This window comes from Pezoporus flaviventris, unplaced genomic scaffold (assembly GCF_033815535.1).
Source record: "Pezoporus flaviventris isolate CSIRO_AGI_PZ_B2104156 unplaced genomic scaffold, CSIRO_AGI_Pfla_v1 ptg000057l, whole genome shotgun sequence".
Classification (NCBI taxonomy): domain Eukaryota; kingdom Metazoa; phylum Chordata; class Aves; order Psittaciformes; family Psittacidae; genus Pezoporus; species Pezoporus flaviventris.
In genome coordinates, this window is record NW_026892605.1 from 2,990,162 (window position 1) to 3,007,961 (window position 17,800).

General features: G+C 37.0%; 1 protein-coding gene across 1 annotated transcript in view; it reads right to left on the minus strand.

The window, feature by feature from the left end:
* LOC133277530 (integrin alpha-1-like) overlaps positions 1-17,800 on the minus strand; it is a 65,741-nt gene that overhangs the window by 21,087 nt on the left and 26,854 nt on the right. The window contains exons 4-11 of the mRNA XM_061469420.1: positions 16,656-16,768; positions 15,617-15,705; positions 15,410-15,524; positions 14,681-14,808; positions 8,448-8,596; positions 6,578-6,728; positions 4,450-4,615; positions 199-272 (exon numbers count right to left, since the gene is read on the minus strand). Of these exons, the coding sequence (XP_061325404.1) occupies positions 199-272; positions 4,450-4,615; positions 6,578-6,728; positions 8,448-8,596; positions 14,681-14,808; positions 15,410-15,524; positions 15,617-15,705; positions 16,656-16,768 (985 nt within the window). The remainder of the gene's footprint in view (positions 1-198; positions 273-4,449; positions 4,616-6,577; positions 6,729-8,447; positions 8,597-14,680; positions 14,809-15,409; positions 15,525-15,616; positions 15,706-16,655; positions 16,769-17,800) is intronic.

Genomic DNA, 17,800 nt, shown 5'->3' on the forward strand with positions numbered 1-17,800 from the left:
ACTTGGGAAGTGATTTGCTGCTAATACAAATTCCAAAGTTTTTTTGCATCCCAGTTTAATAAATATTTACCCCCTAAGAAATGAGGTAAACAGCAAACAGGACTGTAAAAAGAATTCTGAAACACTCATCCAAATTCATGCCATCACCAACAAAATCTACTTTGTAAAAGAACTTGTATTTTCAAACAGTTTATTTACCTGAGAGTAATGAGCACTGAAACCAGCCTGAGACATCTCCATTTCAAAAGAGGAGGCTTGCTGGTCTGTTGTTGCTATAAAACAGAAAAAAAAAAGGTTCAAAAATAAATTCATTTCAATCTGAAAAAGTATCTGAATAGTGTAATAAATACGCTTATATGGTAGTAAAGGATAGCATAATTAACCAGAATATTTGGTGAACATATTTTGCCATAAATTCTTATAACGAATACAAAAATTAAGATGCGTTAACTGCTACCATTAAGTACAAAGGTTTCCATTTCAAGATCATGTCTCAGAACTAGTCCAACAAATATTTCTAAGTTAAAACCGAACACATTTGACCTCAGGCTGATGGCAAATATATTTGGAATGTTTGATTAATATGGTTAAGCCTTTTTCCACTTGAGCTAAGTGAACAATAAAACAACAGCCATGTAGGCCTGGCCTTGTATTCAAGCAACCAAAAATTTGTAGGCAGCTGGAGAAACTTTAAATGAAAAACACTTGATGTTTGTATGAACTTTCACAAAAATAACATAGGAAAATCTCAGCTGTTCCAGATTCATAAGGCTCAGGAAATGGCTTGGGAACTATAATCCTGAACAGAAAGTTATATGAAAATCTTCCTGATTGTCTTGATGACTTTGAATAAAAAGGTTATCAGCTGATTTAGTACCAGTTTGTGTCTTGTCAGCTACTCATATGTTAGTTATTAAACTCTGATGGGCTGCTTTGCTCCCAGGTACACTGAAGTATCATCAGGAAAGAGAGAGGTCTGCCCCTTCTTCTACTTAAAGCAGTACTCAAGAACGCTATATTGCCACTTTAAGTGGCCAAGTAAGGTAACTCTATTCTTCATACCGATTCCTTCTTGAGAGCAAGATGTGGCAACAGGCTGTATGCTACAGGAAGAGTTCATAATTTGCTACCAGCTAAGGGCTGAGACAAACCTCCAATTGTGTGAATGAAAACTGAGGCATAGGGAGCCATGGCTGCATGAATTTCAGGCATCTGAACTATTAAATAACACTGAACTTTTGATAGCAACTAAACCACAGAGGTTGCTTCCTGGGACACAATGTCTTTGCTAATTGCTTCGATTTATAGCCAGTCATAGGAAGGAGACATGATCTCAGACACAAAATGTTTTACACACAAATATGGCCATCATGTTTCACAAGACGTAGCTGCTTTGCAAGGTCTGAAAAAGGCCCTTTTAACCATAAACCTCTTAAGTTTCACATTTGCTAATAAGCAATATTTTCATACAGTAAAGGATGTTCCTTGGTGAGCTGAGAAAGATAGGACTCACAGTCCAAGGCAGAGGACAATGCCAGTACTGTTGGTGTGTGCAGCTTTGAATGCTGCTTAGATAGTGGTCCTCAGTCTAACTTTCCATTGAGTTTCAAACTGCCAAGCATCCTACAAAGGATATTTTGTGTAAAAACATTTGTGCCTGCCTATGGGTTGGTTAAAACATAAAATGCTGTTAAATCCAGAAGTCCATGCCATGAAACACAGAGGCATATTGAAAAGCTTATATGTAAAAATTCACTGGCTGTCAAGTATGGGTTTTCGTTGGATTTCATTTTTCCATTCTTTCTAGGTTTTACTTTGCAATTTTTAAAAGGCCAAAACCAAAAAGAAAACATGAAATCCAAGAAAAAAAATCCAAATGTACTACTATACTAGTACGAGGCTATTTAGATTGAGACTTTAAACAGACTTAGACACAGAATTTAAAAAAATCAAGGTTCCTGTGATCACCATGTTATGCACATAAGTTAATTCAGCTACAGTGTATGGGGTTTAACTAATCTTTTCCACATGGCACACATTCAATAAATTGGATTGTCGCCAGAAGCTGGGTGTAACAGAACTAATCTGCTTTTTCCCCCTGCCACAAAAATACATCCATGGACACAGTCTAGAATAGCAGATCTAGAATAGCTCCTGCAATGCTTTGTGAGGGGACAGGAAACCATGCCAGAAACTGACTTAGCATCTCAACCTTGGAAATTGAGATGGAGTAATCAAGGAGCAACTTGAGTAGCACAAACTTGCTATGGTTTGACAAAAAGCTAAGATTCCATTTTCAATTTCTATTCTGATTCCCTTGCAGCCAGATTACGTGATTTCTAGGACTTTTACAGGTGGAGGAGGCAACATTTCTTGTCTTACATCACAGGTGTCTTTATACAGAAATCTTAGCACATCTCTGAGTTCCTACTGAAAATCTGGAAATCAAGAAGCCTTTTGGGAGTGGTGAAATTCCCTAGCTTGTCTCTTACAGTGTGGATAGCAATAATTTTCCAAATTTTTCATTTCAAATATACAATTTTTGTAACACAAACAAGTCTGTATTAAATAAAAATTGAAAATAAGTAAAATATATAAAGATGCAAATATCCAAACAGTTTATAGTAGGCTTACGTTAAAAAATCAGAATATCCAAGAAGTACATATTTATTACTGCATCTTTTGCAGAAAATGAAAGATGAATTCAAAGAGTACGGCAAAACTGGTTGATACTTGAAGAGGTACAATATGCTTAAAGGACCAAAACACTGAAGGACATGATGATAAAGATTAGTCATCTCAAGAGTGGACTGTCATACAAACAGATAACATTCATACAATTTAAACATTTAAACAATTTAATGTTTGTTTTGCCACCATCAACATAACTGCATTTGTTTGTATATTTTATTAAGCTTCAGAACTTCTTTAATATTAAATGTTTGTAATTTTTTCATATGATTAGAGGAATCAATGACTAAAGTCAATGGAATGATTAGAGGTCATGATATAAAGCATTCCCCTCCACCAGGGATTTCAAGCCAGCACAACTTACTCCACTATTTGGAGGCTAGGTTTTTTTGTGACAGGCAGGCTCTACCTAATGGCTACTGATTGCTAAAAGGGACAAGGTGGATTCTGACAAAGTAAGACCATCTCTTCCACTGGCATCCAGGTGTTGAGAGGGTTGAGCTATGGCATGAAACCTCGACTTTGAGCATATAGATGTCCATAAACTGCCATGCTAGGTTTTACATACTTCCTCAGCTGTCATGACTAGCAGTTGATTAACTTTCTATTCTATATCCTTTATATTTAATAGGTGTAACTAACATTTTATTTTACTAATGAAAGACAATGATTTTTTTTTTTCACTTTTCTGGAAGTACAAAGCACAAATTGAAGATGAAGTTTTCAATTTCTGTTTGAACATCTGTTTCTCCACTGGAACTAAACAAAGACTTAACAGAAAAGTCCCCTAGTCAATGAACTTTGAAGTACTCCGTGAGTTTACTAAATTCTCCTCAAATTAATTTATTTCACAACTGAGGAAACAAAACCTTCCAGAGAGAAAAAGATAAAAACATATCAACTGGAAGAAATATCTAGTACTAATCTGCTGAAAATAGTAATAGTTGACCAAGCTAAATGATACCCTAAAAAAATAACTAAACATGTCTGATATAGCTCCAATAAAAATGAAAAACAAAACACTTCAAAATACTCTCTCGTATTTGTACTACATCTTGAAATTCAAGCCAACATTATTTTTTATTCCAGCTGTAAACTACACTATTCCAGTTACTTGGAGAGTTGAGATGTTGAAAAAAAAAAGTCCAAATTGATGGGTGTCTTCTTTGCATGCCATGAATCCTTTCAGAGATAGCCGAAAGAGCTCTTGAACCAAACAGAGATTTGGAAAGCATTGCTTAATTTGAATGGAGAATGTAAGCAGACATTATGAGAGAATGACTTTGCTGTGCTAAAATCTGAGTGTCATGAATATTTCCAAAAGAAAAATACATCTTATCAACTATATACACCAAGTCCATATTAGCTTATATGGCAAAGTAATATCCTGTAACTAGCAACTAACCAAAAAGACAACCTGAAAGTATAGGCAGATGAACATATAATCAGGATATCGTCTGGCAATGTTTTTTTATCTAAGGTATGGGAACTGCATGTTTACCCCAGCAAAACCAGCGATGCTCAGTTACCCTTTTAAGCTATTGTCTCCACAGGCTTTAACCCATCTGAATATATTTTACATCATTATCTATGGTTTTGATGTTAATTGTAAAATATTCTTATGATCAGCATGAAAAAATTACTGCACAACACATTTTATACAGCACAATACATTGCAAAGGCAGATAAAAGCAGATGGTCTTCTATTTGTTTCAGTTATAATGCTGCCATGAAGTAAAATTCTAAATAAGAGCATACCTTCTAGGGCAAATATTCTCTCTCCAAGTGCTTCAACAATAGTTACAAGAGCTAATTCATCTGAAACATTGAAGAAATGCTTTTCTGTAGGCTTACTGGCAATTGACTTTATTTCCTCTACAAATTTCTCAGTACTTAAATTTCCTCTGCTGTAGCTGCCCAGAATCTAAAGAGAATTAAAAATAAAAAAAGTAGTCAAGGAAACATTTTATAACCTGTTTTAACCTCTTTTAAAAAATAGATACCTTTGAGGCAGGTTGTCAGGTAATATTGGGAAATCATATCTAATCTTAATTTGCTCTGTTAAAACCTCCCTTAAATTGATTTCAAATCATTCTTTCGCAATAAGAACACAACTGTATGAGGCTCAGCTGTTTTTCTGAAAATACAATCAATAGCAAACAAAGCAACTGTGTAACATCTGCAATTTTCAACTGTCCTTTTTTCCCTTCTTCACAAAATTCGAATGATTTATTTTACAATTCTATGATTTGTTGAAGCAGGCTTTAATTTAGGAAAAAAACAACACAACAATCCCCAAAACAAAACACAACTGCACTCACTTCTGTATAAATACCACCAGTTCTCCTCACAACTTGGTATATAAGCAACTAATGACAAGTTAATAAGGTACAGAATAATTCTTTGTCGGTGTGCATATTTTTCTTATGAATCCTACATAACAGTTGAGTTCAGTATGAATAACACCATCACACTACAAGACTTTACATCTGATTTTCAGTTTTAACACCACTGCTGCAAAAATTCAGGATGCCTCAGAACAAAATGACTCACTTCTTCAATTCCAAGACCAAGAAGTACTGGTAAGAGGAAAAAGTGCTCTATACACTTAAGTTACCTAGAGGAAAGAAAGAAAAATCCCTCCCATGTTTGGAGCTGGACCGCTGTCCAACTGGACACTAGAGTAATTCAAATTCAGTTCTAAACAGGGCTTTTATTGCTAAAGATTACTCCAGTTTCAAGGAAAATTTTATTTAAAGATATCTAGCTTTAGGAAGGAAATAACTGAAAATCTGTATGCCGCTGGATTCAACTTTTTATTTATGTCTTTCCTTAAATTTAAGACAGTATCTTCTTGAAGTTGCATGGTTCCACACCATTTCATTGTATCAAAGCAATGAAAGACAGGAACAGAGAAGCAACAATCCCAAACATCTTCAAAACTCATGAGAGAAAACAGATTGAGAATAGAATACTCAAATACAGCATGAAGGGTATGTTGGGTTTACACCAAATCATAGAATCGTAGAATAGTCTGATTTGGAAAGGACCTTAAGGTCATCCAATTCCAACCCCCCTGTCATGGGCCAGGATGCCTCACACTAAACCACGTCACCCAAGACTCCGTCTAACCTGGCCTTGAACACTGCCAGGGATGGAGCATTTATCACTTCTTTGGGCAACCCATTCCAGTGCCTCACCACCCTCACAGTAAAGAACTTCTTCATTATATCTAACCTGAGCTTCCCCTGTTTAAGATTCAACCCATTACCCCTTGTCATATCACTTCAATCCCTGATGAAAAGTCATTCTCCAGGACCCTTGTAGGCCCCTTCAGATATCTGAAGGCTGCTATGAGATCTCCATGCAGCCTTCTCTTCTCCAGGCTAAACAGCTTTGACATGTTCCTCTCATTCAGCTACTAAGTTTGCTCAACATGGAAATGACAACTTCAGAATGCCAGCACACAGGACAGCTGTAATAAACCTAGTTTTTGTTTATGGTTTACATTTGCCTTTTTTCTTTTAAAGTAAGTAAAGCATTCATAGAAATTGCTCAGAAGATTTGAACATTCTGTTCAGTATTGCTCTTAACAAAAAAGATTTGATTTTATAGTGCCCCTCAAACTCTTTCTGCATTTCTTCACACACATACAGACCTGTCATCACCAGGAAGACAGATAGATTGCTTTTTCTTATGTGCTATAAAATCAGAAAGCAAATTTTTAATGTCTTTTTTCTTTTTTTCAGCCTCTTTCTTTTCTTCCTCTCTGAAATGATTGTATTTCCATAAAGATGCTATGAAATGAACTTTTCAAACAGAAATTATATTTGGAAGATGAAACATACTTTTAAGATTCTGCATTTTCCCATTAAATTTCACTTACAGCAATAGCAAATCTCTGAATGTTTTCATCTTCACAATCATCAATCACTTCTTTTAATCTGTAGTTGTCGTGTGATTCCCCATCAGTCACAATTACCATTACTTTTTGTACTCCTCTTCTTGCGCCGTGAGCCTCAGTAAAAGCCTCTTTTCTAAAGGGAGCATAAAGCGTTTGGGGAAAGGCAATGTCAGCATTTAGCACATGCATCATATTCGCATAGTCAACCATTAACTAAAGCACTCTGTATTGATTAAGGAGCAGGAAAAGGAGATTAATGTTAACCATGAACAAATACAAACAGTTGGAACTTAGAGGACAGTTCACAGCCAAAGAGTTTCCCAATCATTCATTCATTATTCATTTATTTGAGAGTGGAAAATACAGTGTGGAACTGAAAAATGCTTCCCTCCTCCAAAAAATTTCTGGCATCTTAAACCAGCTTTTGGTAGCTTAAAAAAAGACTCAACGAAGATCCCCATCCTAAAACCCACATACCCCCTCACGCCAGACCTATTTCCACCCTATAGCAGCACTTCAGGTGGTCAAAGTATTTACTCAGCTACCAGCACACCTCTTCATATTTACAATAAAACTCATTGTTTGTGGAAGTAGGTTGCAGGTGAGCATTGGCAGGTTGGGATGACTGGCTGAATTCTACGGCTGCAGATGAGCAGACACTGAAGTTTTGGGCAGCTGCTGAGTCCCCAGGCTCTGCAAGGGACCCAAAAAGGCAAGGGTGGATTAGGGCTCTGGAAGAGAAGGAAGGAAGCAGGTCTTCATCTCTTTAGTAAACTACCACAGAACCCTCAGCCTGGCCACATGAGTGAAAGCTGAGATGTCCCACTGAAGATAGCCAAAAGTGGATGCATAGAGAGATGGCAAGAACAGAGGAAGCTTTTCCTGATAGTTCCTGTATATATAAGTGTGCAGCAGTTTGTGGTGCACAGGAACTTTCTGAACCACATGTGGTTTCTGGGTATTTGGCAATTCTCAAGTGGCTCTGTTTTCAGAAACTTTTTCAGACTCCCTCAAGCTTCTACTTGTTTCTAAGGAAATTGTTACGGGTGAATATGTAAGAATTTCACTGGATTTCAGACATCATCTCAACAAAACTTTACTGAGATAATCAGATAATCAAATAGTTTATCAAAAAGGTGCTGCATATTTCACTAAATGGTTGTTTAGAAAGGGCTAATGCAATCTTTTACAGAAGTAAAGCTGTGGTGCCAGAAAAAGCAGTAGAAAACAAAAAAGACACAACACTGTACAGTTTGAAAGTGTTAGAGATTTTGCATTTACTGTCTGTTTTACAAAATTCAGCCTTAATTTTTCTCATAAGGGAAGCATTTCTAAATAATGCTAATGTTACAACAGATCTTCAAACTACCAGTGATCCAGAAGCTTCAAAGACTTCAGATATAAAATTTATTGGCTTTCTGAAAAGTGCTCAAAGCCTGTACTAATCTTAACTTCAGTATGAAGACAATTCAACATTAAAAAGTTTTATTTTTTTGCATTTTCTCTGAAAACTTTATTTCCTTCATCCTTCTACACATATAGTTCCTACCTGTTCTGTGTGGACATCAAAGATTGTCAGCTCTTTGCTTAGGACTACAACCTTGCTCCATGTCTCTTTTCTTTCTCTATTTCCTCCATTCAGAAAACAGCTGCCCTTCCAGGGTGCCTTATACAACTGCTTTAGTTGCCAGACAGGGTCTGTTTATCCACCCTCCTCTTAAATTTTGTTTGCTCAGCTAAAATGAAGTCAGATGTCAGCCACATCATATTTTTAATTCATAAAATCAGAATTGTCACCATATCTACTTATGTTTGCTTCTGTCATATGCAGGACAACATTTTGTAAGCATACCTTGCTGTATCTATCCCCAGGGCTGTCATAGTTTGTGTACCACCTCGCTGACGTATTCTTGTGGCTGCAGCCATCACATCTTCTGTTGACGAGTATGTATTCAGGAAAAATTCATGGACTACAGTCTGTCCGTACTGAACAACTCCAACCTGAAACACACAGTCCATTATTAAAAATCAACTACTCTTAGAGAAAACATCTATATCTCCTGCACTGGGGTATGTTCCTCTGTACCTACAAAAGAATTTAAATCTGTATGTTTTCCTCAGTATGAAACACCTATAAGCGTTTGATAAAGTCTGGCTTGAAAACTGAATCTCATGGAACATTTTGAAGTCTCTAAATTGTTTTATTAAACACAGGAGCAAAGCCAAAAGCAGGCCCACCTCCTTGCTTTTCCTGATTTAAGTAATCCATGCTGCAGCTCTGCTCAACTCTAAGCCAAGGCAGACCAATACCCTAACCACCAGCCACAACTTCTCAAAATAGTTTTCCTTATATCATACAGGGCCATGGTTCACTCACAACTCTCTTCATTTCCTCCAAATATACTATTCCTATAGCTGATAGTTTATTTACCATAAACCTAGCCTAGAAATAGCACTGCAATGACAAATTCAGGCCCTAGGGTGAGAGGAAGATTCAAGTACCCTTCTCTTGATGAAGATATCAGGTCAGTCTAAGACATGGTGTTCTCCCAGCAGGAGGAGAGCCAAAGTAAGACAAGTGCCAGAGGGGAAAAATGAATAAAATGGTGGTTTTTGGAATGGGGCAGGATGATGTAAAGACTTTAGATGACCTCAGCAAGACAAATCTTTGTGAAAAATATCAGTGCATGGGATTGAAACCCAACCACAGATGCCTGAGGGGACCTGCTGCAAAAGCATGTGTGAAATAAAAAGACAAGCAATATTCTTAAATATTAATTAATTTCTCTCATTCATCTCTGTCGCTTTTAATGTTTTGGCAGGTTGCTGACAGCTTTTACTGGGAAGAATCCACACAATGTTCCATTAGCATATTTCAATTTTATGTTACACATGGCAATTTATAGGTGTTATTTAGGATAATGCAGTATTATGTGGCATTTATATCTCATTCATCTATTATTAAAAGCACTCTAGCATTTAGCTGCTAGAGATCAATACGACCTCTGGGATGTTTATGCTATTACATTATTTTAGAAGTGACTTTGCAATTGCTTTATTGGTGTTTTTTTCAGTTACTTTCTTAGCCCCTCAGATTCTGCACAATGTTTTTTTACTTGCAGTAGAAGGGTTAGAGTTGGATAAATATTTGATACTAAACATCAATATCACAATCATTATGAAGAGCTAGTTACATAAGAATGTGGAACTATAATCACAATGGTATGTGGCAGCAAAATCTATCCCACTCAATTTCTGTACCCTTTTGAAAATACAATCAAATCTGCAAGAACAGATTTAAGTTGAAAGCTATGACAAGTTGCTCCCTTTAAGGTATTTCAGTTCTCTCTTGAAGGCATGCCCTCTTCCACCTGCAGCTGAGAACATCCAGATACTTCATGCTCTCGTGGGCAGCAGCCTATTAAACCTGCACAATGTTTACACAACAGGCTGGGGCACATGCTGTTATTACCACTCAGAGCAGTCATGTGGCACTGACTAAACCCCAAGCTGAAGATGACATTTTTAACTCGTTCCCTCCAAGGCAACAATTCTATGGCATGCATCAAAAGTGAATTACAGCATAACCTGAACAGGATGTTGCTAATCATTTTAAAAGACTGACATTAACTGGTGTAAACAAGGGATTTTCATTATTTTTGACTTTTTGGTGCAGGAGTAGTGCCTTAGTATTCCAGGACCACGCACAAGTGTGGCCAGAAACTATTGTATGCCAGGGAGTCCAGTGCTGTGGATTCCTGGGCTCCTTATCTACAGCTAAGAGGATTTTATTGGTATCAAGGATTAAATCAACTATTAACTGATATCAGTGTGAAAAGTACCTGCCAGTCTTTCATGATTCTAGAGACCCATGTTTAGTGTGAGGTGTCCCTGCCCATGGCAGGGGGTTGGAACTAGATGATCTTAAGGTCCTTTCCAACCCTAATTATTCTATGATTCTATGTTGGTGTTGTCTTTATCTTAAAAAAGGATTACAGGCTGACATTGAGTTGTATCATTTCCTATTTGAAAGGAAACATTGTCCATGATCACAGTAAGTAAACATTTTGAGCATTTCCTTCTCAGGAAGTGAATGGGAAGAACATCTGGGTCTGCATGTGTTGCATAGCTTGTAAATCAGGAAGGAAGGGGGGCATGTGGTTATCTTATGGGATACAATTGTTGTTCTGAGGGACCCTTCCTTAGCACTAGTTTTGAAAACACTGCTCATCATGTTCTACATATTTCATGGCATCAAAGATGAGCCATTCCTCAAAAACGGTAATGAAAAACTTCCCAGAACTGAGAAAATACTACTAGGCAGCATGTTCCAGTCTCCTACAGAATCACAGAATCAAGTCCACCTTGTGAAATTAGAACTATGTTCTATCAGATAGCAATGAAATTTTAAGCTTTTGCAACCTTTTAATCTAATGGAAAACTATAAATGACACATCTACATGATGCAAATGTGCTTTTGTGGGACAATAAACCTCTTCACACTATGTAACTTCAGCAAGCCCCTAAGAATGATGCTTACAGGCTTTATATGTTTTGATTCGCTTGTTTATATTAAACCTCGAAAATGCAATAGTACTATACAGAAGGACATAATTCTGTTCTGCTCCAGAAAACCTACTATTTTTCCCAGCATTACTGACCATAATCTACTGAACATCTTTGTAATGCCTAAACTAATGTTCCCTTCCCTAGCATTCCATGGCTTTTATATTACACAAGGGAATAATTCTTTAATTGTCCCCAGTTCCTGTGAAAAAGTGTTGTACAAGAGAACAGGCAAGTGAAGGGCTGTTCTACTTTGGACAAAACATTTCTGAGGGCAATTATTTATTCTTGTTCTATAAGTGAATACCGCCCCTTATTTGGAAAGTACATTCTGGCCTTCTCAATAAATTACTAAGCTGATCTATTTGGTAAAAAACAACATCGCCACACACACACAAAAAAAAAAAGGAAAGGAAAACCATTTAGTATATGGAAATGATATGCTAGGATTTTTACCACTGGGATGTGGAGGAAAATAAGAAATATTTTTGGCTGTATTTAAGAAAAAAGAAAAGCATAGATGCCTTGGGAAGTACTGGTGGATAATGCATTTTATCATACAGAGAACGTGCTAAAGATACCTGAGTCTAAGCAAAACTGAATTAATTCTGCTACATTTTGCTCCCTTGCAAGAACTCAGACAGAAATCACTTATAAACTATTGCAAACATCTTTCTTAACCCCAAATCTTTTTAATACCTTTTCAATACTCTTCTTCTGAAGACAAAACTGATCATGAGATATGACATGGCATGACTTATTCATCCACTCATACAGTCCCTTTGGAGATAAACTAAGGTACAGACCAAACACTGCCTATGTCCTACATTAATGGAAAAATAAAACCTGTCTGAAAATTTCTGAAGGCCATTCCAACATAGCTTTAAAGCTGGAACTGAACATATCTGGAAGCATTCTCCTCTTTTGATATTCTCCTACCACAGAATGTTGTTCATATGTAGAGAATTAGAAACCATACTCTCGTATTAAAGACAATTACCTCTACAAATGTTAAAAAAAAAGAAGAAAAAAACAATCTTCTATGCAGCTACATTAAAATGCGGAATAAGGCCAGCAGAAATATTTTGCTCCCACTTATACTTCCCCCCCCCCCCATTTAACTCCTTCTTCCATTTCTACTTTTCTGTCATCACTTTCCCTTTACTTCTTTAATTCTTAAGCTCAGGGTATGCAGCTTAACTACGAGTATGGTGTTGGAATTTTCTGAAGAACAGAAAGAGGAAGGGAAGGATATACTTCTGAAAAAAATATACCATAAACTTTGGTTGGTTGCATCTGAATCTCCTGGCTTTCACTTTCAAATTTGTCAAACATGGGACATGAGAAATTTCAGTCCTGACTTATCACAAATCTAATGACCATTGTTCATGGAAGGGGTAAGTGGGAAAAAAAATATCTTACAAGCCTGTAATCAAAACATGGTTTTAAACAAGTCACACCCAAGCTGCTAAGGAGTTATTCTGTAATAATCTCATTCCTTTCCCGTGCAACAGGAAAACAATCTGAAGTCAGTGAAAATCCACTGATTCCTACGTGCTCAACAATCCTCAAAAGAGGAACATGGAAAAATCAATTTAAACAGACAGAAAGAAAACAGCATTTCCTATATTTCTTTTCTGTGCTTCCAGAGGAGAGGGGAGAAATATGCCTGTTCTGTCCTTTCTCCACTTCCCCATTCAACAGTCACTTAAACACAGTGTCTGAAAAGGAGACAGTGTGGGTGGAGGAGACAGTAGAAACTCATTACTACCTTGGGCTGTGCCAGCGTTCCCAAACAAAGGGCTTGGAGGAGAGGAGAGCAATGGGATGCGTTCTAAGAAAATGGGGAAGGAAAGAGGAACCAAGAAAATTCCACCTAGTTTTGCCTTCCATTTCCAGTTTTTCAGCCTCTCTCCACCTTATCCCATTCTTATCTCCCTCTCAAGCGTTTCTGCTCTGCAGCAATCAGATGCCAAAGCTGACATTCTCAAATGAATAAGTGTACGTGTGAGAAGAGGGGCAGCTATGCCAAGCTGCGGGTAGAATAGATTTTGTAGGTGGAGATGGGACGCTGCTGGAGTGCAGGCCAGCAAGGGACCTTTTGTGCACAAACTGAGACTCACACATGAGGCAGGATTCCAAAACCAAACATAACAGAGGTGTGACAATGTAAAAATTTAGGAATTGCAGGGTGAGAAAGAGGGGTTAGGGTGTAGTACAGCTGATTGCCCTGTGTACTATTCCCAAGAAGCCCTGTGGGTAGAAAGCAGTGATGATTTCCATGCAGCCATTGCTCTGTACTGGGAAGTTCAGGTTTAAGTATTTTCCCAAGATGGCACATGTTTGAGTAATGATCGGCTTGAGGGACCAGGAAGAAATTTTTTTTTCCTTTCTACTAAATTTGACCAAGTATTTTTGCTTCTGGAAGCAGTATCTGGAAGAACAGCATGTTTAAAATAACAGGACATGATTGTAAAGTGGACACTTTATAAAAAAATTTTATCAGCCACTGTTCAGTACAGCCAACAGGGGAGCTGGGTAGTTAACTAACAAATCCCAATTGACTTGGAAAATGACAGGAATACTCTCTGCAGACAAATGCATCCTTTACATCTTCTCACAGTCTCCTTTGTGAATGCAGTAACTGAATGTGAGGAACTTGAAGCAGCAAACCCTCCAAGTATTGGCCTGCAGCATATCAAATACTATACAGGATCCCATAAAATCCTTGATTTTGAGAGGGGAAAAAGGGAAAAGTGAAAGGAAGACCTGGCTCCTTCTGATGCTGTTATTACAGCTTTCGGTGTTAAAATGTATCCCAGCGTCCACGTTTCCTCCTTACCTGAGTTCTGCTGATATTGCTATTTAGGTACTCTGTTTAGCAGACTGTGAAACATATCCAGATCCTTGGCTGGGGTAATTGATTGTAGCTCCGTTAATTCTGGTGGAACTATGCTGATTTATAGCAGCTGGGAATTTGGCCCTCTCCACTTACTACATAAATGCAGCTTCTGCCATTAATAATGTGGTTTAACAGCCACTCGTTAATTACGATTTCAAATGTTTAAAAGGTATATGCTCAATGTTACACAGTACAAAATATTGAATCCAAAAAGCTTACAATCAAAGGCTGTCTGAACCACGCATGTGTGCCTCAGAGGAGCAGAAATGACTTTTGAGCTGTGAAGTACAAAAGGAGACAAGAAGTGGTTGTGGAGAGGAAGGAAGTGGGAAAGGACAGCATTCTAATAGCCTCACTTAACGTACTTAACTTCTGTCTTTAGGTTAGACAGTCTGCTTCTCCAGATTGCTTGAGCAGTGGGGTAAGGGAGAGCCTCCCTGACATTGCTACTTGGCGGCAGATACTGTCCTTGTTGTGGTTTCAGCTATTTTGGTTTAGGACCCCATCGCTGTAAGTTCTTGGAATTGAAGAGTTCCATAGAGGATGCTCTCATCCCGTTTCCTGCATATCCTTTTTAATTTGCAAATTAAACAATCATAAAATATCTATGGTGGTACCTGTGTTTGCTGAGGACCTATATCCATGTTTTTCAGGAGGCTGTTGAGGAAGGCTGTGACACTCTCCCATGGATAAATGCTATTGGATCCATCAAGGACGATGACAATGTCCAACTGGTTTTTACACTCTGCAATGCAAATTGCCATATAAGAATTGATACTAACAAAGATGAATTATATCTCAGAGCTCCAGTTACTTTTGTGATCAGTAACAAATGCACGTCCTTCTCAGCTGGGCTGAACTTACATGTTTTGTGTTCCCCTTGCCAGCAAGGCACTTCTTTGTAAGCAGAAATTTAAGAATGGGATTAGAAGATCACATAACTGAAGTGACCCCTACCTTCTTCAACATCAGCCCTCTTAGATTTTTCCAAAGGACCAGGTCTTTAAGATTTTTATCTATACTACTAAATTTGGCTTGTATGAGATCTTAACATGGTGTCATTATTTAAAAAGACCTTTGGCCATAAGTAAAAAGCATAAGCAACTATTTTTAGCAATTGTGTTTGGATGTTACATAGTGCTCTAATGATTGTTTATACTGAGATAAATTCCAAAAGTAGCAAGAATTTAGGTTATATACGGACAATGAAAACATTTACTTAACTTGGTAATGCTGGTAGCTAAGTTAAACAGTTCATATTTTTTTGTATGCCTATGTGTATACATTTGTCTTGCTTGGCACTTCATATTTCTGGATACACAAAAGAATTCCTGTGGCCTGCATACCTTGCACAGACGGAGCAATTGCCTTTATGGTTTCAAAAGTTGAACTGACATTAGAGCAAACTCCAGTTGTGTAATGCAGACGCCCACATTTGTAAGCATAAAGTGGTCCACATGCCTTTAAAAGATGAAAAAGGGTGAAAGGTTTTTGTTGTGGTACCTGAGGAAAAAACAGACTTCTTTTAAAGCTGGCAAAAAGTACTTTCTTACCAGAAAGCCTCCTCTTGGGTTAGTCACTAAGGTTGTTCCAAGTGTCATGTTTTCTTTTACTTCCACAACGTTAGGAACTGAAGTAGCAGCTATAAATAGATTAAAATGTTAAGTATTTGGGAACATGAAAACAAAATATTAAAGTATATATCCCCTACCATGGAGCTTCTAGCTTCTAAAATAAAACCCAGACTGATACTGGTTTCATCAAATATTTTAGCACCCTTCCTCCTCCTTCTTCAATTACAATAATCAAGAAAAAATTCTGATTCTGGCTTTTATCCCAGAAATAAATGAAATGTCTGGGTTGCTGTCTCAAATAGTTTTCTTGAACTGCAAAAAAGAAAGAAGTTAAAATAACAGCACAATGAAAGCAAGAGATTACTGTTACCACAGTTTTGATAATTAGAAAACAAACATTCATTTTTTACCCTGTCCTGCTATAAATGATTTAACAGTTTTATATTTGTTACTGTCAGGTTACATTATTGACATTTAGGCTTTCAAGGGAAAAGAGGAGACAAAAAATACCACAACAGGTATACTTAGTGAAATTCATATTAATTGGGCATATTCCTGTCTACATCATGTATCTCTTGACATGAGCAAGAAAATGATCAATATTTACCCGCATCAAAGTAAGATGCATCAGCCTGGTTACATCTTGCTAAAAGTTTACTGATGGCATTACGAAGGCTCTTTGGAAAGGGTAACCCACGAGTCCATGCTCCATGGCTTTTGTTGCTCCATGGCCAGGACTACCAACCACAGTCAATTAATGCTGGTCATAACAAAGTTTTAAAACCACAGCCAAATGCCTATTCTAAAATTATGAGCATGTTTTCCATAGGACAATGAGAATCTTTAAAATACATTTATTTTTGATGTTGCAAACACAACTTCCTTCACATTTAGCTCTGGAGTCCTAAGTAAATTTTCTCTGTAGAAACAATTCTAATGCATATTTACTAGCTAAAAATCTCCTAAGATTTAACCTCTATTATCCCTCCACACAACACAGCTTTATTTTTTCTCATACCTGGTAAGTTTAGTTTTGTGCAGGGTGATTGGCTGTCCGTTCCTACAGGGCATTTGTATACATCTCCTGTTCTTTTTTCAGGCTGGCCAACTAACGGTGAACCAATAAGTACCCTGGAAATGAAATAAGTTACCTGAAATTTCTTATTTGTTAAGAAAGGCATGAAAGTCAGAAAATAAAACTTAGAGAGCACAGCTACAGCAAGCTGCTGTGCTATGAGTACAGGATGGACAGCAAGAAAAGTATCTGTTACTTCAGATAAAAGCAAAAGCAGACAATCTTCTCTTTAACAAGGACACAGAAAGAAATGTGTCTATAAAACAAATTACATAATAGACCAACAATTTTAAAAATTCCACTGGAAAATGAATGCAATATTGGTGAGTGGATGACAAGTATTAAAAGTAATAAAAAAAGAAAGAGCTTTTTCATTTAATAGCTCCTTGATCTTTAATATATTTTAGAAGAAATTGTATTTTCAATGCTGAGAGACCAAATGCAAAAGGAGAGGCTCACAAGCATCCAGAAAAATTCAGTCTAAAGTAATGTGAGCCAGGAGCATAAAATACATTGTTTTACCTCCTTAATAAAAAATAATGTTATTAAAAGTCTTATTAAAAGAAATCTCAATTTTTAAAAATGGTAAGGATTTTTATCCTGTGCATTTTTTTTTTCAAAATTTGGTGTGATCAAACATCGCTATTCTCATGTAGTACTTTGTAAGCAACACAAATTAGCATCCACTCTTAAATCCAGTTTTAAGCAGGAAACACTGTTTAGAGGTGCACACTGTTTTTGTTCCCAAGTCTTTATTGTCTACACTAAATAGTCCAGCATTACCCAGCAGATAACAACTGGCTCCATTACATGTGTAAGGAAGAACTTGGATTAAATTAGAAATTACAGGCTACACAGGAAAGAGTGTGTACTTTATGAGTAGTAGTTGGGTTAAGTTTTGCTCCTGGACATAAGTGTCCTAAGGGTGAAGAGTTATTGAGAGAACCATTTCAACATTTAATCATAAACTAATGAGTCCAGACAGAAGATACTTGAATAGAATGACATAACATGTAAAATGTAGCCTACAAAAAAAAAAGAGAAAGACAGGAAAAATTTTTTTCACTATTACTAGATTTACTAACTCT